Source organism: Sapajus apella, unplaced genomic scaffold (genome assembly GCF_009761245.1).
Source record: "Sapajus apella isolate SASKATOON/1434 unplaced genomic scaffold, GSC_monkey_1.0 scaffold114, whole genome shotgun sequence".
NCBI lineage: Eukaryota > Metazoa > Chordata > Mammalia > Primates > Cebidae > Sapajus > Sapajus apella.
In genome coordinates, this window is record NW_022437054.1 from 2,151,987 (window position 1) to 2,179,432 (window position 27,446).

At 43.3% G+C, this 27,446-nt stretch overlaps 1 protein-coding gene across 5 annotated transcripts in view; it reads right to left on the reverse strand.

Annotated features, from left to right (window-relative positions):
- Positions 1 to 16,132: 16,132 nt before the first annotated feature.
- Positions 16,133 to 27,446, reverse strand: part of TNFRSF19 (TNF receptor superfamily member 19) — a 110,412-nt gene continuing 99,098 nt past the window's right edge. For 2 of the 5 annotated variants that reach the window (XM_032260086.1, XM_032260087.1), the window contains exons 8-11: positions 24,654 to 24,756; positions 23,636 to 24,041; positions 19,357 to 19,427; positions 16,133 to 18,813 (exon numbers count right to left, since the gene is read on the reverse strand). In XM_032260086.1, coding sequence (XP_032115977.1) covers positions 19,362 to 19,427; positions 23,636 to 24,041; positions 24,654 to 24,756 — 575 coding nt within the window. In that variant the 3' untranslated portion in view covers positions 16,133 to 18,813; positions 19,357 to 19,361. Of the gene's footprint in view, positions 18,814 to 19,356; positions 19,428 to 23,608; positions 24,042 to 24,653; positions 24,757 to 27,446 lie in introns of those variants that run through there. The other 3 variants (XM_032260089.1, XM_032260090.1, XM_032260088.1) reach the window with 3 other exon arrangements.

A 27,446-nucleotide genomic window follows, 5' to 3' on the forward strand; every position in this document is an offset into this window, starting at 1 on the left:
CTGATTTTTCCTCGGAGGCCCCTCTGTCCCTGCAAATAGATGGCTGTATCTTATGTGCATGGACAGAGCCCAGCGTGAGGTGAGCCAGCTGCCACCTGTATTCTTGGCTCTCTGGGTATTTCCCAGTAATGAGTTTTTCCCAAGCCAATTTTTGTTCCCTGAGAGAGTGTAGATAGCTTTACCCAACAGTGACTGGTGGAATCCCAGTTTCCCACAGAACATATGGTCATGGCAGTCACCCTGGGCCCAGGTCGTGCGAGCTCACGTGCACACTCATGTCCTAGCTGCTGCCACTTCTGCTGCCTCTTCCTGTGGCTCTGCTCCTTCCTCCTACCTGCTGATCTGGCTTCTGCAACCCGCCTCCACCCAGCCCCACCCAAAGGTAGTGGGCTTTCATTACTGCATCTCCTTCTGGAGGTACACAGGAACCTTCCTGACAGGTACTAGAGATCCCCCTGGAAAGCCCCACCCACCTCCTCCCACCTCTCACTGCCAGCTTCTTCACCTCTACCCTTCTGCAACATGGTAAAAAGCCCTGGCAATGGAGCTGATGAGGCCTTCATCTCCACACTAGCCTAGAGTGGTTTCTTGTAGCTACGTTGGTGCTACTGTCTCCCATCTGAAAACCCACCCAGACTAGGAGACGAAACATCTGCCGTCTCCCCTCCCCCCAACTCCATCCCTACACACACCTCATTGCAGAGCATGAGCTGGGCCTCCAAACACCTGCCTGCCCACATTCTTTCCCCCATTTCCAATTAAACAAAGGAACCCATTGCTATAAGTCGGTTGGCTATAAATACAATAGAAAGGTAGTCTAGGCCAGGCATGGTGGCTCATGCCCGTAATCCCAGCACTTTGGGAGGCCGAGACAGGCGGATCACGAGGTCAGGAGTTCAAGAACAGACTGGCCAACATGGTGAAAACCTGTCTCTACTAAAAAGCACAAAAATTAGCGGGGCATGGTGGCTCGTGCCTGTAATCCCAGCTACTTGGGAGGCTGAGGTAGGAGAATTGCTTGAACCGGAACCCAGGTGGCAGAGGTCAGCACTGCACTCCAGCCTGGGCTACAGAGTGAGACTCCATCTCAAAAAAAAAAAAAAAATACATGCAAGTTTATAAAGGCATACAAAAAGATATAGACAAATATACAAATTACAGCGGCTCCCCTAGGGGGAGGGAAAGGAAGGGGACAAAGGGAAGCTTTTATTGTTCTATATACTTCCGTATTGCTGGAAAATTGTATTGTGACAAAACATATTTGTGGATTATTTGTAAACTTTAAAAGAGTATCGTTAAAATGGACTTCTGACCGAAAAAAAAAAAAAAGAGCAGTCTAGCAGGGCACGATGGCCAGTCTGGCCAACATAGTGAAACCCCATCTCTACTAAAAAAACAAAAATACAAAAGTCAGCGGGTATGGTGGCAGGTGCCTGTAATCCCAGCTACTCAGGAGGCTGAAGCATGAGAATGGCTTGAACCTGGGAGGCGAAGGTTGCAGTGAGCCGAGATCATGCCGCTGTACTCCAGCGTAAGTGAGAGTGAGACTGCCTCAAAAGAAAAGGAAAGAGCAGTAGTCAGTAGGGTTATCAGTAGGGTTGGGCTAGGTGAGTTTGGCCCAAGGTAAATAGAGAGTAACGGGTAAGAGAGGGCATGCTGGACACAGCATCTCACCAGGTCCCTACCCAGGGGGCGTTGCATACAATTGGCCTCCACAGTGGGCTCTTTGTCTTGACAAGAACTGGGAACCATTTGGAGCCCATTTTGTGACTCAGACCCATTCTTTCTTCTTTTTAGAGACAGGATTTCCCTCTGTCACCCAGGCTGGAGTGCAGCAGCATGATCACGGCTTGCTGTAGCCTTGAACTCTTGGGCTCAAGGGATCCTCCTGCCTCAGCCTCCAAAGGGCCTCCCAAAGGTGTGATTACAGGCATGAGCCACTGCACCCAGCTGACTCTGACCCATTCTAAAAGTGGCCTAGAATGGGGTCAGATTGGGCCTGCAGGACTTCCGGGGGTCCAAATGCATGTCAGGTCCAGGGCAGCCTGAGTGCTCCACACAGGGCTTGGTCAGTGCCGGCTGCATGGACTTGACCCAGGATGGAACAGATCTCCCCTGAGGAAGAACCTTCTCACGGCTGTTGGAACCCAGGTGGCCACTCTTGTTCTGTTCCAGATACTCTCAGTGACTAACACAGTCCCTGCTCTGCACACCAGCTGAGGCACAGCCTCAGCCCTTCCTGGGGCTGGAGGGGAGGCTGCAGCTACAGATGCTCACTGGGACAGGGACCGTCAGCTCCCACTGCAGCGCCTGCAGCTTTACCTGCCTCCTGGGATAAACACAGAGCATGTGCAGGAGGGTCCCAGTGCCCCCCTGCCCAGGGAGTAAGGTTTCGGGTTTTTTTGTATGTGTTCGATGGAGTTTCCCTCTGTCACCCAGGTTGGAGTGCAGTGGCGTGATCTCAGCACACCCTAACCTTCACCTTTCGGGTTCAAGCAATTCTCCTGCCTCAGCCTCCCTAGTAGCCGCGACTACAGGTGTACGCCACCACGCCCAGTTAACTTTTTTATTTTTAGTAGAGACGGGGTTTCATCGTGTTGGCCAGGCTGGTCTCAAACCCTGACCTCAGGTGATCCACACGCCTTGGCCACCCAAAGTTCTGGGATTACAGGTATGAGCCACTGTGCTTGTTCTAAGGCTCAGTTGAAGAAAGCCTTCTCATCAGCCCCTGCTCGCTGAGGTAAACTGAGCTTTCTGCAGTAGCCCTGTGCACAAACGGCCACCACAGTGTGCCCAGCCTGGCCTCTCTCCCTCCGCCCGTGTGCACTGCAGACACTGGTTAGCGACACTGAGAGATGGGTGCCACCCTCTGTCTGGCAGGCCGTCCCCAGCTTTCCTCCTGCTCTCCAGGGGAGCCGTGTCCCCACATGCATACGTCTCACGGAGTGTTGGGAAAAGCATCCTCCTCTGGAGATCAGTGTGGTGAGAGAGCCCGGAGCCAGAAGCTGGGTGCCGTTCCCTCTCACACTTGCTGTGCTTGCTGTGCGAAGGCAGGGAACGATCTTAGGAGCTTTGGCCTCAGTCTTCTCATCTGTAAAATGACAAGACAGGATGAGCAGTTCCCAGATATCAGTTTTATAAGAATCACCTGGGGCGCCTGTTCCACCACTGAGGGGAGACTTAGTCGCTCTGGGGTCATCCTGACTTAATAGACTACACTTTAAAAATACATATTGTAGTAAAATATACATAAGATAAAATTTCCCATTTTAACCATTCATAAATGCACAATTCAGTGCTATTAAATACGTTGACAGTGTGTGACCATCACCATCTATACCCAAAGCTTTTTCATCATCCCCAGCAGAAACTTTGTATCCATTAAACCCAAAGCTGACCCTTTCTCCCTCCCCGCATTCCCCTTTCTGTCTGTCTCTATGAATTTGCCTACTCTACTGGCCTGGAGTAAGTGAAATCTTACAATATGTGTCCTTTTGTGACTGGCTTACTTCCCTTAGCATAATGTCTCCAAGGTTCTTCCAGGCTGTAGCGGGTGTCAGAATTTCCTTCCTTTTGAAGGCTGAGTAATATTCCATTATACGCATAAGCTGCGTTTTGTCTATCCATCTATTCATTGATGAATAGAGACCATTTCTGAGAGAGACATAAAGGAGTAGAGCTCCTCCATGGTCCCTGACAGTTGTAGCAGTCTGCAATCTGCAAAGCTTTTTAAAAGCTGAAGTGTTTTGCGTTCCAACAGCGATAAGAAATTTTGGTGGCGGTGTTGGGAAATCAGCCGGGTCCTGCTGCTTTCCTGGGATGAGACTAAATGGAGGATGGGACCCTGGGAAGTGAACAGGACATTTCAGTGCTGTGACTCAGGCTGGAAAGTCACTTTCTAACTGCACTGCAGGGCAGGAACATCTTGGTTTAGGGAGTCCAAAATTCAGGCTTCAAATTATAGCTCTGCCACTTACTGGATGGGAATGTCTCAAAACATTTTCTACCACTTTCTACTATTAACTGACTGTAGGCCTGGCTAGTTCATCTCTTGGAGTTCTGCATTTTCTATTTTGTAAAATAAAATTGGTAACATTACACACAGGATAGATGTGAAGATCAAACTGAAATAATGGATGTAAAAGTGCTCAATAAGAGATGAGTTATTTTCAAATATTACACTTTATTTCAGCAGAGTCCAGGTGAATACAGCATGTAAGGATGGGGACACCTTTCTGAGAAATGCATCGTCAGGCAACTTCGTCATTCTTCCAACATCATAGAGTGACTTACACGAACCTGGATGGGAAAGCCAACCACACACCCAGGCAATACGGAATGACCTGCTGCTCCCAGGCTAAGCACGTGCACAGCTTGTTACTGTGCTGAGTACTGCAGGCAGCTGCAACACCATGGTATTTGTACATCCACATGTCTGCAAACCTAGAAAAGGCACAGTAAAAATACCATATAAAAGATTAAAAAGGACACACCTGTTCAGGGTACTTATCATGAATGCAGCTTGCAGAACTGGAAGTCTCTCTGGGTGTCAGTGAGTGAGTGGTGAGTGAATGTGAAGACCCAGGACATTGCTGTCCGCTACTGTAGACTCTATAAATACTGTATACTGATGCCACACTAAATTTATGGAGATATATTTTTCTTTCTTCAATAATAAACTTAGCTTACTATGTTTTTACTTTATAAACTTTTAAATTTTTTTTACCCTTTGGCAATATAGCTTAACACACAGACACATTGTACAGCTCTTCAAAAATATTGTCTTTATTTCTTTATTCTATGAGCTTTTTTCAAAATAGAAAAAGTTTTATTTGTATTTTTTTTACTTTTAGACTTTTTCATTGAAAACAAAGTCATAAACACACACGTTAGCATAGACCTACATGGCGTCAGCACCATCAGCATCACTGACTGCTGCCTCCATGTCTCGTCCCACTGGGAGGTCTGCAGAGGAAACAGGCATGGAGCTGCCATCTCTGTGCTAACAATGCCTTTTCCTGGAATCCTCCTGAAGGACCTGCCTGAGGCTGTTTCACAGTACAAAGTCTCGTTGTTGATTACTGAGATTGTTTTCATTTATTATTTATTTATTTTTATTTTTATTTTGAGACAGAGCCTACCTCTGTCACCAGGCTGGAATGCAGTGTTGCAATCTCGGCTTACTGCAATCTCTGCCTCCTGGGTTCAAGCGATTCTCTTGCTTCAGTCTCCTGAGTAGCCGGGATTACAGGTGTGTGTTGCCACACTCTGCTAATTTTTGTATTTTTAGTTGAGATGAGGTTTCACCATGTTGGCCAGGATGGTCTCGAACTCCTGACCTCAGGTGATCCAGCTGCCTCAGCCTCCCAAAGTGCTGGGATTACAGGTGCCTGGCCTGTTTTCTTTTATTTTAACAGCTTTTTTTTTTTCTTTTTTTCTTTTTTGAGACAGTCGCGCTCTGTTGCCTAGGCTGGAATGCAGTGGTTGGCTCACTGCAACCTCTACCTCCTAGATTCAAGTGATTCTCCTGCCTCAGCCTCCCAAGTAGCTGGAATTAGAGGTGTGTGCCACCATGCCTTGCTAATTTTTGTATTTTTAGTAGAAATTGGGTTTCCCTATGTTGACCAGGCTGGTCTCAAACTCCTGACCAGGTGATCTGCCCGCCTTGGCCTCCCAAAGTGCTGGGATTACAGGTGTGAGTCACTGCACCTGGCCTTAACAAAGTTTTTTTAATAAGTAAAAGGAGTACACTCTAAAATTATGATAAATAGTATAGTAAATACATAAACCAGTGCATAGTTGTATATCATTATCAAAGTATTACATACTGTATAAATTGTGAGTGCTATAGTTTTATATGCCTGGCTGCACAGAAGATTTGTTTACACCAGTATCACCACACACACAAATAATGTATGCCACAACATTGCGACAGCTATGACATCAGTAGGCAATAGGCATGTTTCAGCTGCATTGTAAGCTCTGGGCCACTGGTATATGCAGTCTCTCATTGACTTAAACATAATTATGCAGTGCATGACTGTAAATTCACCACTTCTGACAGAAATGTTCAGTGTGCAGAGTCTAGCTGTTAAGTATTAAGGTTGTTTTTGTTTGTTTTAACAAAAGAGCTTGAATATTCCCTTCAGAGATGTGGTGAGGGACGTAAAGGAAAGGAGAAAGCAATGAAAGCAATAACTGAAGAAGAAAAGTCTACTTTTCCGCAAGTATTGATTCTAAATCCCTCCCCCAAATTAACCTTATGCTTCTCGAGTCTTGAAGAAACACCACAATCCCACTTTTTCTTTCAGGATCTTGGGGTTCGTTTTAGTGCCACTGGTATTAATATGTTCATTTGCAGAAATGTGCAAACTGAACCAAAAAGTGACTGAGGCAGGTGTCTCAGAGGGTTCTAGGTTTATTTAGACAATGGTGAGGATGCGCCTGGGAGGGATAATCACACATCACGGTGTTATAGGAAAGGGGTCCCAATCCAGAATCCAGACTCTAGAGAGGGTTCCTGGATCTTGTGTAAGAAGGAATTCTGGGTGAGTCCATAAAGTAAAGTGAAAGCAAGTTTATTAGGAAAATAAAGAAATGGCTACTCCACAGACAGAGCATCCCGTGGGCTGCTAGTTGCCCATTTTTTATTATTTCTTGATGATATGCTAAACAAAGAGTGGATTACTCATGTCCCCCCTCTTAGACCTTATAGGGTAACTTCCTGACGTTGCCATGGCATTTGTAAACTGTTATGGCGCTAACAGGAGTGTAGCAGTGAGGACGACCAGAGGTCACTCTTGTCGCCATCTTGGTTTTGATGGATTTTAGCTGGCTTCCTTACTGCAAACTGTTTTATCTACAAGGTCTTTATGACCTGTGTTTTGTGTTGACCTCCTGTCTTTTCCTGTGACTTAGAATGTCTTAACCCTCTGGGAATGCAGCCCAGTAGGTCTCAGCCTCATTTTACCCAGTTCCCTGTTTAAGATGGAATTGCTCTGGTTCACACGCCTCTGACATTTCCCCTCTCCTTTTTATGAGAACCCTTAATCCTAAGGGTTGCCAAGGGATAAAGATCCATCTTCTGTAACTTCTTGAGGTTGAAAAGGGGCGATGATATTCCTGCCTGACCATTAGGGTCTCTTTTTTCAGGGTAGAACTCAGTCAGAAAGCATCAGTATGTCAAAGGCCATTCAACATTCTTGAGTTCCAACTAAAGGTTACATCTGGAAGATTAGTAAGTGTTCAATTTAAGACAACATTAAATTAGCTTATTCTGCATTCCTATGCAAAGAGTACAACAGCAATATATTTCACAACAATAAAGCAAAATAAGTAAAGTTATTTCAAGTAAACCAAAGAAGGCTTTCCATGAACTGCTGGAATCAAGCTGATATGGGTTTGCTAGTCAATTCTAATACATGTCTAGAATTAGAATACTGATCCAGATTTCTACATTACCCATCTCTCTTGTTTCTTCTGAGCAGCAGTCAGAAGGAACCAGCTCACTGGTTGGTTCACAGGAATAAGCAGGGTTAGCCTAAATTATAGAAACAAACTTAAAAAACAACTAATGAGACTAAAATCTAATAACAGATGTATCATAGTTCTTGAAACATAATATTTTTATCTCTAGTTTCCTATTTTTACTAAAGACGAATCACTGTAACACTGATTTGCTTTATTATACTAGACATGGCTATTTGTATAAAGTGCAGCAAGAATAATTGTTTTTCACATAAGCTCTTTTTAAATTGGCTTTGATGGAACTCTGTTCCATAGAAGGAATTTTAGATAAGACTTTATTTAGAGTTGGGCCCTGCCATCAGTTTGTACCCTCAAATACCTGTGAATTGGGTAAATTCCTCTCCTCTTCAGGTTCCAAGATAACTTGGGGCTCCTGGAACTGTTAGAAAGTGACATTCTTTACTCACCACTGGTCAGAAATCTTGCACAGAGACTGCATAGGCAAGGTATGAGGCATTTCTCCAACTGACTTTTATTGGCTTCACAAGTCAAGTTTGATTCCTTAAAGGAAAGCATGCTATTCCAATCAAAGCCTTGCTAAAATAACCAGTTTTTTCAATTGTGTTCTCATACAAAAGAAAGCAGATTCTTATTCCAGTTATGCAAATAACTATTTGCCATAAATTAAGAATACTCACAAACAGTTTTCTAATTCTGGAGAAATCAGGTAGAGAGAAACAAATATGCTCCAAATTTTGTTCACAGGAGTATATTTTTCTCAATCGTTAAAATCTGTAAATAGCTTCTGTTAGTACAGTCTATGTGGTTAACTCCTGTTCTGATATTCATGAACATTCCACGTCTCCATGAGAGTTCTGAAAATTGTTTCCTCTATTCTAATGCCACCGTTTTTAAAGTTATCAGAAACCTGCATTTAAGAACACCTGTCAAAGCCCTGTAGTTGATTATAAACCACCTTCTAAAGAGGACCAAAACAACACAACAATTGTTTATGGATGACAAATGCCTTACGACAGTCACAGTCAAAAGCATGATTGACAAAGACATTTGGTTACCTCCGTGGCATACAATGATTTTAGGTAACAATTAATAACAGATGCTAAGCCATATTAGAATTATAGCAGTTTCTCTTAATTTTTGAATACATACCAGTAACCATACATACATACATACCATTTGAATAAATGCAGCCCAAAGAAAGCCAAACACCATTTTATATTTGACAATGCTTCTTGTATGATTTTTGTACCAAATTAGCCGAATGTCACTGTTGCATTCATGCATTATTGATGTCAAACCCCATTCTTAATAAAACCTTACAGACATATCTACCCAGTTTTAGTGTTTGACTATAAGGTAAGATTCTTATAAATATTTTATAAACCTTCACAATTTTTGTTAAAGAGCAGCTCATAAGCAGGATTTTGCTCTAAGAAAAACCTGTTGTGCTTTTATTCCAATGTATAATTTATGGAAAAACTGAATAGTATCCCTTTAATTTTAGCCAAAATGTTCAAACACAGAATTTCTTTTACAAGATTAATTTTTCACAAACCTTCTACAACTTGCATAAACTTTTAGCTTTATCATAACTTAAAACAGTCCTTTAACCCTTTTATCTAGGCAAAAATATCCACATTCCCCTGATTTTTAATCTTTTGCTAAAAGTACATTACTTTCTTTACACATCTTATATGTAAAACTGTTTCTTCAGTAGTTTCAAATACATGTCACACCATTAACTCTTAGCAACTTTTACTTTTGGTGAAAACCTTGGTAACTTTGGGATTTTAGTGAGGTACTAGGTGTGGAGCCTAGCCCAGGACACACAAGGCAGAAGTGCAAATAAGGGCTGTTTCCAGCATAGCTAGGGGGCCTGGCTAACACCACGTGCCCAGGCCTTATCTAGAATAGAATGCTCCAAAGTATGTAAATTGAACAATTTTCAAAAGCCGAAGAAGCAGTTTATGACTTTAAAGCCTTTAGTAAACTTAATATCTGACCTGTGTAATTTACACCAAATGTTTACATTTTGGAAGATGTTTTATTTTACCAATAACCTTCAAAACTCTCTTTATTTCCCAAATATTACTTGAGTCACATGAATGAAACAGGCATTATACTTTTTACTTTTCTCACAAAATATTTCACTTAAGCTCTTATTATTACTAAATCAATTAATCCAAGCTCCCAGAGTGCTGTGATATACACATCACACATACGACTTCCATAAATATGTAGAAGATAAAGGACTCATTCCCTAAGCCAGAAATTGAACTCTGAACTTGGGCTGCCATTGGGAAAAGAGAAAGCATGGCCACATGGTTACAAGGTCGAGCTTCCAAGAACATCACTGACCAGTTTGCTGGGCTACCTCGAAAAGCAGGCTTACAGGTGTCCTGTACACCTCTCCGTGACAGAACAATACAGAAAGACCCACGAAGCACATCCAATTCGCTACAGCTTACGACTAACCTTACAAATCCTTTTTCTCATTAATAAAAACTTTATGGGAGATAAACAATGACTTTTACCATTCATTCAACCAGAGAGAGAGAGAGGAAAGGCAAGAGAGAGGAGAAAAGCATTGTTTGTGCCAGAGTGGGGAAGGTGAGGCGCTCAGGGAGGCCAGAGAAAGACCAACCCATGCAGCAACTCTGAAAAGTTCAAGTGGCTGCTTGTCGGTAGTGAAGGGATCATTTTCCAGCAGTTCTATCAGCTCTTAAGTTTACCCGTTTTGGGGAGGAAAAAGCTCCCCATGTCCCATGATCCTATACATGCCTATCCCTCTCACCCATAGCCATCAGCAAAGAGTGAAAGTTGATCAATCCAAAGAGAATAGAGGTTAACATTCCATAGTGCCAAGCTCATTCTTAGCCAACAGGGACTTTACTGAGAGGGCCCCCTAACCCTCTTAAGTTGGGCCTTTAATGCAAGGTCAGTCAAGCATCCTTGAGCTTTATTTTTTTATATTTATTTATTTTTTGAGACAGAGTTTCACTCTTGTCACCCAGGCTGGAGTGCAGTGGCACCATCTCGGCTCACTGCAACCTCTGCCTCCCGGGTTCAAGCGATTCTCCTGCCTCAGCCTTCTGAGTAGCTGGAATTACAGGTGACTTTGACCAGGCCCAGCTAATTTTTGTATTTTTGGTAGAGACCGGGTTTCAACATGTTGACCAGGCTGGTCTTGAACTCCCGACTTCAGGGGATCTGCCCACCTTGGCCTCCCAAAGTACTGGAATTACAGGTGTGAGCCACCACCTCCAGCCCCTTGTGTTTTATTAAGGGAGACCTCTAACCCACGCTGTCTTAGGAGGGAGTCTAACTCCCCTAAGTTGGGCCTCTAACCCAATTCAATTATTTTCCCAAGTACCCCGCCACTTACCCCAAGTCATCCAATCAGTGCTGCAGTCTATTTCCTTTGGATTGGGGGGTTTCCTCAGTATCGTCCCTTCCATGGTTCACCAGAAAGATGTCATCGGACCCCACCACTTACCCAAAGTTAGCTGTTGGATCAGGGGTTTCTGCACTATAGTCGCTTCCGTGGTCGCCGGAAAGTACAGGAAAAAGGTCATGATCCGGACCCCAGAGAGGGCTCCTGGACCTCAAGCAAGAAGGAATTCAGGGTGAGTCCATGGAATAAAGTGAAAGCAAATTTATTAGGAAAATAAAGAAATAAAAGAACGGCTACTCCATAGACAGAGCAGCCCCGAGGCTTTGCTGGTTGCCTGCTTTCATGGTTATTTTTTGATTATATGCTAAACAAGGGGTGGGTTATTCATGCCCTTCCCTTTTAGACCACACAGGGTAACTTCCTGACGTTGCCATGGCATCTGTAAACTGTTATGGGCTAATAGGAGCGTAGCAGTGAGGATGGCCGAGGTCGCTCTCATCGCCATCTTGGTTTTGGTGGGTCTTGGCTGGCTTCTTTACTTCAACCACTTTTATCAGCAAGGTCTTTCTGACCTGTATCTTGTGCCGACCTCCTATCTCATCCTGTGACTTAGCATGCCTTAACCGCCTGGGAATGCAGCCCAGTAGGTCAGCCTCATTTTACCCAGCTCCTATTTCAGATGGAGTTGCTCTGGTTCACACACCTCTGACAACAGGGGTGTCTGTGACCTCTGCTTTTCCTAAAGGAGGCTTTGTAAACTTCAGTATTTAAAGGGGAAACAGCAAGTAGAAAAGGGGAAAAGGGAAGAGGGGAGGCAGTGAGGCCAAGGCTTACATCTTGTGCAGCTCTGTCTAGCTTCGGTAAATCTACATTTCACACGTGAAAAGATGGAGTCCAGGAGAATCCCAGCTACGCGTGACCTCCAGCTCAGTACAGCAGATTCCACAGAAGATAAAGCAAGCTTGTGAAAAGAGGGAGCACAGGGAATGAGGCTGTGAAGTCAGGTTGTGAAATTACAGCTGTTTGGGAAAACATTATCAGTGACTGAATTCCCAAGCTTACCTTCCACTTTGGCACAATGAGTTTGGGTCCTGGGATTTCACTTTCACACAACACTACAGTCACGAGGGAGCGGCTGCCTTTCAGTTCTAGGCCTTTGGAGAGCACCAGGGGTGCATTCCCTCACATCTGATTGTTGAATCTTGGGGTTTTTGCGTTTCCGGGTGGCTTCTCCCTCAACTTTATGCTTGGGCTTCGCCTCTAATCAGTCTATGTATTAACCTAATTGTCTCTCAGTGCATTTATGTGTGGTTAAAATATCCAAAAAGCCCTAGAGATGCAGCCAGAAGCTTTCTCTCACTTCAATAACGCCGGGGTGCTGGGAGCAGACAGACCATCCTGGGAGAAAGGAGGGCAAGGGGGACTCCTGAGCTACAGAAGGCGAGGATTCGGAACCGGCCGCAGGCAAGCTGCTCGGGCTTTGCTGTCCTCCCCAAGCCAGCGGCCAGCCTTCTGTCCCCATGGGTTTCCCCGGGGGCAGGCTGCTCAGCCATGTGAGGGCAGGGAACAAAAGCAGCAGCATCTCCAAGACAAGGTAGGGGGCAGACAGACATGATCAGGCTAGTTAGCTTTCAGGTGAAGGCGGCCTAAGACTTAGAAACGGATGCACAAAGCTAAGATTTAGAAACAGGTGAGCAGATACCCATCACCCTGAAGACCGGCCCAGATCTGGAGGTAGGGTTGCTTCGAGTTTCAGGCTGGGCAGGACCACGAGGCAGCATTCCTGGCCCAGGATTAAAAGGCCACAAAGGCGCCTGATGCAATCCACCGGCGCAGGAAGGCAAGCCCACTCCAGGGCAGTACGCCAGCCTACTCAGCCTTGTCTCTCAGGACTCCAGTGGTGGTTCTGCTGAGTCCTAAACGTACCCCTGAGGCTCGGCACTCCCCCACCGGAAACCAAACCCGACCGAGCGGACCCAAATGCCGCAGAACGAGCTCAGGCTCAGTATTTCCAAACAGGAGAGAGACTGTCTCCCTCCACTCCTGGCCGGTCCCTCCCAGTGACTGGGGATTTTCTGTTGCAGGAGAGAGGTCCACTCCTCTCCCCCTGGAACTCCGAAGCTTCTGGAAGACTATTTTAGTTTTCATGTCCGTCACTTCTTCACATAGAGGGGAGTCAGTCCCCCATGGGGGAAGCTTGAGTCCCAGGGCAGGGCTCACTGGACACCTGTTAGGCTAGAAACCCACCTGAGCCCCTTCACCCGTGTCCTCATGCTCCAGCCTCCCTGCGATTCTCCGACTCCCAGCACAGGCCGACCCTTTCCACCTGTGTTCCAGCATGTTCCAACCCTCCGCTTGCCTGGTGAACGCCACATGAGTCTTCATGGCCCCATGCAGAGGACTTTCCCTCTCAGCTTCTGCGTTCCCTCCTCACTGTCCCCAGAAGGATTTGCACTTGTGTTTTCACAATTAAGAGCTAAAATTAGGGATAGGGTCTTGTTCTGCTGCCCAGGCTGAGGTACAGTGGCTCTAACACAGCTCACTGCAGCCTCAGACCCCGGGGCTCAAGGATCCTCCCACCTGGTCCTCCTGAGTAGCTGGGACTACAGGCCTGCACCACCACACTGGCTAATTTTTCCTTTCTTTCCTTTTTTTTTTGTAGAGACGGGATCTCAGATTGTTGACCAGGCTGGTCTCACCTCCTGGCCTCAAGTGATCCTCTCGCATCAGCCTTGCAAAGTGCTGGGATTACAGGCGTGGGCCACCTCGCCAGCCCAGATCTACTTTATAAACGCCAAAGGGCTTGATTGCCTTGCATTCCTCCATATCATCTCTGGCCCTGGCACTGCAGTTAGAAGCCAGCACATGCTGTATGCTAGATAAATGTATGTTGAGTGCATAAATTAAGGACTGCCATCGGAAACGCCCCTTACTAGGGTGAGGCTTCTGAGGGGAATTGGACTTGGGTTTAGAACTTCAAGGGAAACGGTTACTGTCTGATCTGTGGAGGGGTGACATGCCTCGTGGCGGTGTGCAGCCTTTCCCTAACCTGCTATTAAAAGATTGCTGGCAGAATGGTCTGCAGATCTTCTATTTACTGTAAATAATCAACCCAGCTAAGGAAAATCCCTCTGCATAGTTCTGCTAGTTAAATTCCACCCCAAACAAAGCTATCAGAACACAGCTACTTCTGTCTTAAGTAGGAACAGCTAATGCCATTAGAAATTATAAAGAATCCTCTCCTCTGTCTTTATAGAACAAAAAATGAAACCTGCTTCAGAAGACCACCCATGGTTCTAGAGAAAGTGGTTTTGCTGGTTAAGTTTTTAAAATTCAGGTCTTTTGGAGAGGTGAATTTGAAAGCTCACTCATTCAAATGCCACTAGTCATTCATAAGATGACCCCACCTCGGCCAGCTGACTCCAGAGTAGAAACCTTTCAACCCTCGTTTGGCTGAAGTGTGACATAACCAATACTATTATGAACTGCTGCCTCGACTCAGCATGATTATATCCCTATAATCACATACCAGAACTTATTAAAACTTGTTTGATGTTTTAGAAGATTTTAAAACTTCTCAGACCACTGTTCACTTTCAACACCGAATAATAAACTTAAGCTCGATCTACTGACCTTAGCTGGCTCCAAATTTGTTTTAAAAATGAGACAAGGCCAGGTTCATGCCTATAATTCCAGCAATTTGAGAAGTTGAGGTGGGCAAATTATTTGAGGTCAGGAGTTTGAGACCAACCTGGCCAACACGATGAAATCCCATTTATACAAAAACAAACAAACAAACACACACCCCACAAAAAGTAGCCTGGTGTGGTGGCATGTGCCTGTAATCCCAGCTACACAGAAAGCTGAGGCAGGAGAATTGTGTGAACCTGGGAGGTGCACTCCAGCCTGGGTGACAGAGTGAGACTCTGTCTCGAAAAATAATCAAATTAAATTAAATTAAAAAAATAAGAAATCAGACAATAACTTCTTAGTTTAAAATGGGACACATTCAGAACAAGTAGCCAGTTGCAGAGACCTTAATAAGAGTGGTAATAATGAAAATATGCCATTGCTATTTCTGTAGAATACTTCAGACCAGGAAGAACCTTATTAGCTTTGAGTTATTTTTCTCAGAGTTAATGGATTTATGGTGCCCATAAGCTAAATCAGTCTCCATGGACACCAGGAAAGTCCACATACTCTGTGGGGCTGGGTGTGAGTGGGGGCATGGTGGGGGGAAGAAGTCAATGTCGTTTTCTCAGAGAATCCAGAGTCAACAGCAGAAACTCACCTGCTGAGAGAGCAGATGTCGCTTTAACATTTTTTTTTTTTTTTGAGATGGAGTTTCGCTCTTGTTACCCAGGCTGGAGTGCAATGGCGCGATCTCGGCTCACCGCAACCTCCGCCTCCTGGGTTCAGGCAATTCTCCTGCCTCAGCCTCCTGAGTAGCTGGGATTACAGGCACGCACCACCACGCCTAGCTGATTTTTTGTATTTTTAGTAGAGACGGGGTTTCACCCTGTTGACCAGGATGGTCTCGATCTCCTGACCTCGTGATCCACCTGCCTCTGCCTCCCAAAGTGCTGGGATTACAGGTGTGAGCCACCGTGCCCAGCCTAACATTTTTTAAAGTTTTTTTTTCCAGGAATTTTAAAATCCTCTCTCAAAACCTAATAATAGCCTTAAATGCTTTACTGAGTAGAGGGAAGAAAAGGAAGGACGCCTCCTCTGTGGGAGTCTCGGGCTTCCTCTCTTCAGCGTCCCTCTGCAGGACACCTGGCTGAGCTCCATTAAGAAGGATACAAAACTTTCTCTTTAGTTCCTTCCCTCTTTGTGCCATAAAAGGAAGGGAAAAAAATGAAGAGACCATGATAAGACCTCGATGCCAAAGCTTCTCAGGGGTCGCAGAGATCTTCCAGCAGCCTGATGGCCTGGTTATGTTCCCAAGCTCTCCCTCACAGGCCACCAGTGAGGATTATAAATCACCCTCCAAAAGCCTGAAGAGCCAGAGAGGGTTCCATCCCAAGGAGCAGATTTTTTAGTGGCAGGGCCTCATTATGTTGTCCAGGCTGGCCTTAAACTCCTGGGCTCATGATCCTTCTGCCTCAGCCTCTTGAATAACTGGGACCACAGGCAGAAGCTGCTGTGCCCAGAGGGAGCAGAACTCTGCAAGGCCCTCCGACAGACTTCTGAAAGAAAAAAACATGTCTGCATCCAAGAAATCAATCATTCTCTCACTGAACACATAAATAAGAATACCAGGTGACAATTTTATTCACAAATAAAAAAGATATTACAAAACTATTTAAGAAAATGATAATTTACACAATTATAAATTCCAGTATGTAAATGGTGATGAAATTTGCACAGTAATGATGAGATTTAAATTGATTTAAGCTATTTTAAAGCAATGATGGTTTTCCTTTCCTTTCTTTTTTACTAGCACGACGGTAGTGCTTAACCTAGGTAATAGCAGTATTAACACTTTATCCAAAGTAGAAAAAGCTCTATTTAAAAATATATTCCATATACATGAAATTAGAAAATCCATGACTTGACTTGGTTGTTCTTGAAATCCTTGTCTCATTCTTGTCAATGAGCTTCTGCAGCGCAAGAGGCCACAGCAGTTACACCCATGCAGCCTTCGTGACATCAGCAGTCTAGCAGCTGAGTTTTTTGAGTGCTATGGGATATTCCAACAAAGTGAAGTGCAAATTGGATTTTTTTCCTCAAATGTTTACAAAATGTTACACAAAGAGTGCAAAATAGAACATTGCTGTATATTTCTAGAGTAGGTAGAGTAAAATATCTTCACTTTGGTAAAAATTACCCAGGATTTTTCAAATTCAGTAGCAAATGAAATCATTTTTCAACTCAAAGCATTTCTCTACTGATGGAAAATGATGTTTTAGGATTTTTGGCCAAAGTCTCATTCCCATCGGTCTGACTTTCTCCAGCAAGTGTTTATCCTTGAAGTTAATCAGGGCTGTACATATGGAAAATATATACAGGCTCCACGAGGAACACAGCCCAGCCTACTCACATCGTCCCTCTGCCATAACAGAAAGGACCAGATTGCAAACAGCGGCACGTATGTGAATCACGGGTGAGGTCACACGAGGAAACTCTCCTTGCATTTTCATAGCCATTGTGTGGTCAAATCCTAAATATTTTACATGTCCTAAAGGCAATTTTCCTAAGCGTTCATGACTACCAAAGGACCACTAGTTTATGCTTTAAAAAAAAAAAGGAAAACAGGAAAAGTCAATTAACTGTGACTGGGCACTAGGTTGACATGACAGATTGGGGGTTGCAATGAAGCACTCTTATTTCCTATTTCAGATGAGGGAATTGAGGTCGTGAGATGTACCAGACACAGGCAAGCTAGTAAATGCATATCAGAACCTAAAACTATGGAGAAAAGGCCACAAGAAAGAGCGCTCATTAAAATTTACTCATAGCTCACAAAGAGAGAAAAACATGGGTAATATGTGAGAAGATACAAATGTCCTAGGAAAGATGGCTATATTTTAATATTCAGTTTAAATGTTAAAAGACAGTGTCTTGGGCAGGACAATTCATAGTGCACTTGAACATACTGATGTTCAAAAGTCTAAAAAATAAACCCTCTTCAATTAAGTCTTCTACAGGGCATAAAGATTAAGAGCAAATAAACCATTCCCTGTTTCGTGACTGAATGGGGTTAATTTCTGCCTTAGCTCTAGAGACAATGCTAGTGTGTAAATACCAAGCTGGTAGGGGACGGAGCACCTTAATAGAAAGAAGCACCATCCTCTTAAATCCCACATCAGATGGCTAAAGTAGGAGATGATATGCTAACTAACCTCACGTGACTGGAAGGAGCATGACGATGTCCTGGTTCCTCTAAACCCCTACAAACTCTGCGTTTTCTTCTAGTCCTAACATGTGGTCTGTTCTCATGGAAACTACTTCAGGAGGAGGGGAACCTGACATGTTGTAGTTTCTACAGCCTTTACTACAAGGTACAATGCAAGTAAAAGATCATTTATGTTTATAAATACCCTTTTTCTATAAAAGAAATTCTGAATCTTCTAAGCTCAGGCAGAGGGACCGATGCAACAAGAGTTTCTATATCAACGAATTTTCATATAAATATGCCAGCCTTTGCACACAAGCCTCTACACTATGTGTTAACTCCGGGCAATGGGCTGCCTTTTCTCTACCACATTCCCCAGCCCAGGTGCTCTCTGAGATCAGCACCAGCAGGTGTTCGTGAGAAGGAGGCTGAGGTCAGAAGTGTAGACTCTGGAAAAAGCTATCTTCCTCTGTCTGATTCCTCTGATTCAGTTAACTTCATCTAATAAACCCAAGATTTAGGCAGGCAACATGTGGGCCACACTAACCACCAAGGCAAATCAGTTTAGATGATGAAAAAGTATCCTTCTCAAATAGAAACACTCACTTTTGAGCCCATTCTACATAAAAGCTAAGGTAATTTATCTGACATTTCATAGGCGATATGAAAATATTTCTGGAAAGAAAAAGTATACTGAGTCTTCAGTCTTGTAAAAACATATTCACCATGAAAATAAGCATGAAGGCATTTCTGTTTCTTGTTATATGTCCTCAGTCTCGTAGGCTGCCAACTCAACCCATCCGTCTTTGAAGTCACTTTGTGGCAGAGAAGCTTCTTATGTAGGAAACATGCAGAATATCATAAGTCGGCCCACAGCCTTTTCTTGTTATTCGTTGAGGTTTCAGCTTACAGCTGGTCTGGCTCAGAAGCAACTGGCTGAAAGGCTTAAAACGCCATCAGTTTGGGTCAGATTTATTTTTTCCCAGAAGCCATGCAAGGTCCAGACTGCTCAGTCCATAAGCCTAACAAAGGAGTACTCTTTGGGTGCCAGCACACACTTCAACTGCAGAAAGAAGCAGGCCCTTTAAGATTCCTAAAATAGAAACAGAAAGGACGTTTTAAAAACAATGTCTTGCAAATTAATTCTGATAAATTTCGATGGTGGATAATTATTACGCATAACTTTTACTAATAGTATACATGAATTTAAGAGCATATGGACAAGAAAATCATTTAGTAGTATCCAAATATCCAGTTACCCATGTGATCTCAGGATAAAATAAAGGTTTTCATAACAATTCACAGTCACCCAATTTCTGCAGAGTACTTAAAAGATGATACTGTAACCCACAGCAATCATAATGTATTAACAAACAGTTCTTTTGTGGGCCTTCAACCATATCCAAACATTTAAAGCGTCTTTCTTCTGTGCTGTGTTCCTTTAAAGCATTTGTAGGTAAATATTTTAGGATTCTGTATTCCTTTCTTTCAAAGAACAAAGATGATGAATGAACAGTGCCATTCTTTATCTGCCAACTTAGTCTTTGAATGTAAAACTTCCATTAAACTATTAGAGAAAGTTCAGAAATAGTAGGGAATAAGATTTCTCTTATAACGATCTCCCTAGAATACTCACCATCCTCATGGGGAAAATATCCTCAGCAAAGTGTAGCCATTAGGCATGTCCTCATCACAAAGGGCACTGACCTCAATGCAGGAAGGGGACAAGTGAAACCACTGAACATTAATTTCATGTATTAATCCTTCACTAACTTGCTCACCACTCATTTGGCACTGGTGACATACCAGGCAAGTGTATGCAAAAAAATTATTCCTAGATCTGAGGAGGTTATCTAGAAGTAAAATCTTCGGAAATACTTCCAATAACAGGAGATGGTTTTATTAAATATGTTGATCAACTGACATGTTTATAATAACTACATTAACCCTTCTGTGGGAAGCAAATTATCCTCATTTTGCCAATAAGGAAAAAGTGGAGATTTCAATAGCTTGAAAAACTAGAACCCAGCTCCCCTCATATCTTTTTTTTTTTTTTTTTTTTTTTTGAGGCGGAGTTTCACTCATGTTACCCAGGCTGGAGTGCAATGGCGCGATCTCGGCTCACCGCAACCTCCGCCTCCTGGGTTCAGGCAATTCTCCTGCCTCAGCCTCCCGAGTAGCTGGGATTACAGGCATGCGCCACCATGCCCAGCTGATTTTTTGTATTTTTAGTAGAGACGGGGTTTCACCATGTTGACCAGGATGGTCTCGATCTCTTGACCTCGTGATCCACCCGCCTCGGCCTCCCAAAGTGCTGGGATTACAGGCTTGAGCCACCGTCCCCTCATATCTTTTCTGACCTTCTTTCTGTTTGTTCCTGTTGACATGTTAAATGTTGCATTAAAAACAACTTCAAGAAATGCTTTTCCTGTAAGTAGACAGGCTGGCTTTGTTCTCTCAAATATCTCAGAAAAAATGTTCCAAACATCTCAGTTCTGTTCCATTCTGGAGAGACGTGTATAGGAAAAACTTGATTAAAATTTAAGTCATACAGACTAAAGAAGGCTTTCACACCTATGTGCTTTATCTAGAACCGTAACTATCATCAGATTATGGGTGATCTTAAATCACCCACAAGAAACTAGTGTGTGAAAATGCAGGTTCTGGAAACAAATGCATCATGCGTTGAAATCGTGGTCTCACAGTACATAAAGACAGTGCTGTTTAGCCACAGCTGCTCCTTATCCACCCACAGATGGACACATGTCGTTTTCCTGAGCTATGAACAAGCCACGACATGGAGCCGAGCTAACTGAACATGAACCTGTGGAATGGATAAAGCTAACGAGAAGCCCGATGCTTTGGTTCATAATAGTGAGCAGCTGAAATCAAATTATTTTATTTTTTGAGAGACAGGGTCTTGCTTTGTTGCCTAGGCTGGAGGGCAGCGGTGCCATCCTAGCTCACTGGAGCCTTGACTTCCTGGGCTCAAGTCATCTTGCTGCCTCAGACTAAAATCAGATGCTTTATGAGAAGTGAATGTGTTCTCTAGTTGGAAAATTAGCCTGTTTGGGTAAATGTTGGTTGGTTTTTAGAATTTAGATTGGGAAAAAAAACCAAAAGCAAAACCAGTTGAGTTAAATACTTGATTGGACCTTGAAATAAGGAGGAGGACCACACCCCTAAAGGCCTACAGTAGCTGCTGGCTCCTATTTTCTTTTGAAGATTAAGGTTCATTTGCTACATTTCACAGATCAGTAAGGGTGACTGAAGAGAAGGCTTTTTTTCTTTCAGAATCTGGAAATGATTATCTCTTAAAATGGGCTCAAAATATTATTTACTAGTGTAGGGGAAAAATCAAAATGGTTTGTATTTTAACAATTTCTTTTTAAAATTCAATGTCATACTTAGCTTTACCTAAATTATCCAATAATTATAGGACTATATCTCTTGAAAAGTTAGTAAAAACTTTTGTTAATGAATTATTATGCTGTGCAACTTGAATGTAATATTTTCTCATCAGGTTCATTTTAGATAATTACAACTTTCTTTTCATAATGAGTTGAAAGTATATATAAATCATGAGAACTACCATGAGTGTCTTTGAAAAATAGTTAATACTTCATGACAAGCCAATCTTAACTGAAACATGTTTCTAAAATGTCATGTTCATACAGCTGTGATGACAGCGCTTAGCAATCCTGTCCCCACCACACCACCAACCTACACAGAAAAAGGTAGGCAGTGAGTTGGCTCCGGTATGACCTGGTATGAAGATGTTTCATTCTTTAGTCTCAGCAATTGACATCACAAACTTGGATACAAGCTACAAAATTAAGGTGAGTGGTAATTCTGTTTCCTGACAAAATTCTGAAAAACAGTCATCAGTCAGCCGGCAGCACCATAACCCTAGTTTCTCAGATGGTCTCCTATCAAGAGAGGCATGGACGATGCATGGTGAGGGCCCCTCATGTAGAGCCCCTGGGAGGCAGCTGAGCTCCTCCCGTTTCCAGCATCCTCTGACCCACCAGCGGACACTCTGCTGCTGTGGAGGACTTGTTACCTGCTCTGGGCTGCTGGGCCCTTTCAGTTCCCATGTTCTGTGGGGCATAGTCCATTCTTGAGACTTACACTCAACTAGGTTAATTCTTAAGTCTTTTCTTATTATCATAAAAATTTTTACAAATTACGGATGGCTCAAAACAGCAAGATCAGTGAACAGCTTTCCTAACTCCAGGCACAGCTCAGAGGCAGGTGCTCTGCGCCTCTTAACTGCCTAATTTATTTTTCCTGCATTCACTCACCTCCCTTCTCATACGTCTCCATTTCTCTGTTCGGAGAACAAAACCAATTTTTTACCCTCTAAAGGCAAAAAATGCTTTCTCTACAGAATCCCCTATAAATTCTCCAGAGATTTTTTATTTTTTTTGGTAGTTAAAAAAAAGCAAACAAGGTGAGAGGATGGCTTGAGCTGGGGAGTTTGAGCCTGCAGTGAGCCGTGATCGCTCCACTGAGCTCCAACCTGGGCGACACAGAGAGATCCCATCTCAAAACCCAAAAACAAAAAACGAAAAAATAAGTACTGCAGACTTACATCAGTATGTAACTAATGCAGTGATCTTTTAAGGGAACACATCTGCATTCACACTTTGACTCTGCACTGTCTCTGCTATGATCAGGCCAGAATAGAGCCACATGGAAGCGAGACCCCTCTGGAGCGGGTTCAGCTGCCTCCTCAGCACCTACAGCCCTGATCTAGGGCGGGGAGGGACAGGTGGTGAGAGCAGTGCCATCTGTGCGGGGCAGGGTCTTGTGGGCCTGGGAGCTGGTCTGTTGCTGTGACTCTGCCCTTTTACACTCAAGGCTGATGCTATTCTAGAACTTACACTAACAATACATGCGCTCCCATTTAAGGAAATGTTCACAAACATAATGTCAAATTCCGCAGAGGCCATGTCCTTACCTGGAGAAAGCAGAGATGTGCCCAGTTACCCCGAATCCTTTGCTGCCTCCAGCTTTGCAACATGCAGACAGCCCCCATTTCTCTGCAGGTGCCACCCTCACTCCACCCAGACCTGATTTTAAACCATTCTGCCTGAGAGGGTCTTAGGACGTGGCCTCAGGTCACAGCCAACAGTCAATTTCCAACCAAATCAACCAGTCAAAGCAGAGTGATCCAGAAAACAACAGCTAAAGAGAGAGGAGGGAAAAGAGTAGCTTTAGGAGACCTAAATTCACATAAACTTGGCAGTGAGCGAAGTATATTTAAGTACAGTATTGGGCATAAGTAATACAGCTAGTGCTCGACTTACGACCACGATTGGTTCCGACAGACCGGTCGTAACACGATTTGGTCGTAAGTTGAGTAGGCTATATGTACAGTTGAAATGGTGCACGTGGAGTTGGTAGTGCTGCTGGAAGCTGGTCTGCACTGTCGTACGCCCAGCTGGACAACGTTTTCGCTGCCAGACGTGGAGCAGTCGTGGCTAGTGATTGTGGTTGTAAAGTCGAATGGTCGTAAGTTGCATAGGTCCTAAGTCAATCAATACCTGTATATATGTTATAATTACATATAACAGGAAGAAATGAAGGTCAGGAATTGCCTGCAAGATGCCCCATACCCAGCTCATCTCTCTCAACCAGGGAAGGAGGCAGCAGGTGTGGTGCTAAGTGGTTGCATTTACAAAGAGGAAGAAAAGAATCAGCTGTCCACTTTACTCTTATATATTAGCTGTGTTAGTTTAAAAAAAAAAAAAGACTTGAAATTTATTTTGAAACATATTCTACAACAGAGAAGAAATTATGAAAGACGCAAAAAAATCTCATCAGATTTCCCCAAATTTTATGCTGGGAACAGAATGCTGGTCTTCCATAAATCAGTGCTATGTTCACAGAGAACACAGTTGCTGTCTTACCCGGAGGGGTGTCTGAGTGGCTGGGTGGATGGCAGCACCACTCTCTTGATCTAGCTGGCGTCTCGTAGCTAGCGCATCCAGAGTTGATGCTGGCTCTGCCAGTGTGTTGTTACATCTAGATAAATCAGTAGCTGCTGCAAAGTTTTCAGAATGAGCTTGGATTGGAACAGCCCCACCAACCAAATCTTGACTATGGTTTGAATCCAAAGACGTTGAGCTTTCATTTTCTGGATTGAGAGAATGAATGTCTTCTCCAGTGAGTTCCGGATAAGAATCACAAAAAGAGATGTTGTCACCACCCACGGGATTCTGCATCAGAGGCCAGGCGTCTGAAAACTCGCCACAGGTGGACCGTGACAGGGACCCGAAGAAAGTCGGCACCATCTCCCCAGCTGGGCTTGCGTTTCTGCACACACATTTAAAAGGGCTTAAAGTCTTCGACGGGAGAAAAACACTACCACAAAGCAGCACGTCGGCTATAATTTTAGGTCTTCCAGATGAAATAGCAATTTACTGAGTCAGAATTCTGGTGTTTCCTATTGTCATAAACTTGCCTCAGTCCAGTAAGTCCAATTACTCCATTTACTTTAAAACTGAATTTTGACACCTCCTTCTAATTAATATAGTTCTACTTAATCCATTGTCTAAAACATGCAGTTTCCTGGGTCTCAACTGAGTTTCCTTGAGTGCTGTTCTAAAATTCTAAAATAACATGCCTTGGGTAAAAATTATTTACATATTAATTACTTACAGATGACAGAGGTGTCAAAAATCACAAACATAAGACAAAAATAAAGTTAATGGAGTGTAAACTATAAAGAATGCTGCACTGGATGTGAGTGATCTTAAGAGACCTACCTAATTCTTGCCTGAGAATTGTGCCCCACCAATATCCAGAATGTCAATAATATTTAAGAGGCAATGTTTCCATCGGTAAATTAGATGAAAATTGGTAAATTAGCAGAATGCATATTTGCACAGTAAGATATGAAATAACTGATTGAAAGCACCCAGTTACCTCGCCTGAAGGCTGGCCGCAGAATGCACCCCACAGCTGAGAGTCGCCCGGTCGGGGCTGCAGGCCTCATCACAGCACAAGGATGGGAACAAGCGCACCGGCCCTAGGAAGACAGCACAGGTGTGAAGCGCAGGACCCCCTCCAGAAGCTTCCTCTTTAATAACACTTCAACACTGCTCTTGGAAATGCAGATGTTCCCCCTTGGGTGACTTCTGGGGGAAAGGGAATATAAAGTTCTGTTTTTTCTCATCTGAAACAAATGATGAACCACTTATATAAGCTACCGAGAGTAGACAGAAGAAGAAAGGTGGATGCTGGGGGCTGGAGCAAGGGGGAGACCAGCCTCTGTTGTCTGATAGAGACTGAGTTTCAGTTTAGGGGGGATGAAAAATGTTCTGGAAGGTGAATGGTGGTGATGGTTGCATAGCAATGAGAATGTCCTTAATGCCACTTAACTGCACACTTGAAAATGGTTAAGATGGTGAATTTTATGTTATGTGTACTTCCCTACAATAATAAGTGGGGAAAGCAATCAAGCAGTCTGAGGGAGAGCATGAAACGAGACTCTCGGCCCCGCTGAAGACAGGAGGAGCAGGACAGCTTTCCCGCTGAGCGGCCTCCTAACACAGATGAGAGCGCGAATGTTCGAACCCTCTAACTCCATACACACAGACACACTATTTCTTTTTATTGCTGGGAATGTCACTTAGGGAATAAGTAGATGTGTGCACACAGCTTTACAAACTGAATATATCACTGAGGCTGGATGTATTTTGTGTTACAAAGATAATATAAAGTGTTGAAGAAAAAATCTAAAATATAAACAGATTAGATAAGAAATTAAAAAATAAATCTTCTCCCAATCCTATAAGCTGAAAATAACCACTCACCTTTTTGAACAGCCTTCTTGATTTCCCACTGTGTCTATGCATAGATACATCATTCTGATTTACAGAACCACAAACACACTAATGCACGCAGACACACACACACACGCATACACAGAGGAAGACTTGGAGAAAATAGACATTTACATATATATCTCTATGTGTGTGTATCCAAATTTTCCATAAGGAATATCTCTTTACTTTTATAAACAGGAAAAAGTATTATGAAACGATAGTCTCCCTTTTAAGAAATAAATGCCAAATATCGAGCTGCAATTGCAAGCCAGCGTGAAAGAGGAAGGCACTGGCCTGGCTGCATCTGAGTCTCCCTCAGAGCAAGGCCTCCGTCTGTCCCATCGAAACATACAGTGCTCTGACCACTCTGAACTCGCTAGGGTTCACAGCCACCCGACAAACAAGTGTCATGCTCACCATGCGACATTTCAAAATTATTTTAAAGCAAAAGGCATTGCCATTCTTTGTAGAAATGGCTCATTCTCGGGAAAGTACACAATAAGCCTGGGACTTCTTTGGTGGAAGAAAGAAAGAAAGTGCTCAAAGAATAGTGGGGCTGTGTCACAATGGCACAGGAGCCAGCCTGAAGGGACTTCCAACGCAGGGCAACCTGAGCGTCAGAATAAACAATGATGCCAAAGGGCTGCAGCTCACTGAATACAGCCCACGAGTCTACACTAAGGTAATCAATAAATGGAAAAGGAAAGTTCCCTCTTACCATAGGAAGCCAACTAATGAATGTGGAAAGAATAATGGAATTAGAAAGCCAGCATTTGTTAACCATCATAGTAACAACTGATTACAGTACAAATCATCAGAGCATGCTAAGCTACAGGGTGAAAGTTGGGGAGTGACAGGATATTTACACAGTCTCCAAGTATCCTCCACGGGATATTTATGTATTACAAAGAGAACAACAGACATTTTAAAGTGGAGAAACCGGGCAGACACCACCTTAACGAAGTGACCAAGGTTAGCCTGACCAGGCATAGACCAAGTAGACAGCTCTGCTTCCAGATGCAATGCGCTGAGTACCCAGTATCCCTCAGCAGTATTTCTGAATCTAATCCTGAGGAAACATCAGACAAACCCCAATTGAGGGTCACTTTACAAAACCGTAGAATTTTGAAAAGCACTGGCCTGTACTTAAAAAAAAAAAATCAGTATCATGAAACACAAAAATTAGAAGACCATTCCAGATTAAAAGTCACCAGAGATTTGACAACTAAATGCAACAGCAGCTTTCATAATTTTCTTTTGTTATTTAGTAAGTATTTCTTAGAAAAGACAATATTGAGACAATTAAGAAAATACGCATATGCTCTGCAGATGATGGAATGGCACTGATTTCACACAGATTTCCTGCTTGAATAACTGTGCTGTTGTTACGTGAGAGAAAATGTTCTTGTCCTCAGGAAGCAAACACTGGTGTACTAAGTGGGAGAGGGACATAGTATTTGCAACTGAATTTAAAATAGAAAATGAAAAACAAGTACACACACACACACACACACACACACACACCCCAGAGAGAGAGAGATAAAGCAAATGTGAACATGGGATAACATGTTAATATTTGGGGAATCTCGATAAAGGATACGTGGGAATTCTTTGTTTTACGCTTTCAATATTTCTGCAATTACATCAAATTCCTGAAATTATGTCAAAATAAAAAGTTTAAAGGAAAAAAAGTATCTGGCATTAAAAGGAAGCGCTTGAAATAAGTTGCACGGAAGCAGGGCGTTGGCATGGGGGTCATTTCCAGCCCCTGAGTTCTGTTAGGAGGACAGGCAACAGGCCATCTGTATATTTAATCTTTCTTTTCAGACTGAAGTAAGGTGAGGCAGAGTTCACACAAACTGCATTTTATTACATTTAAAATTTAAAATTA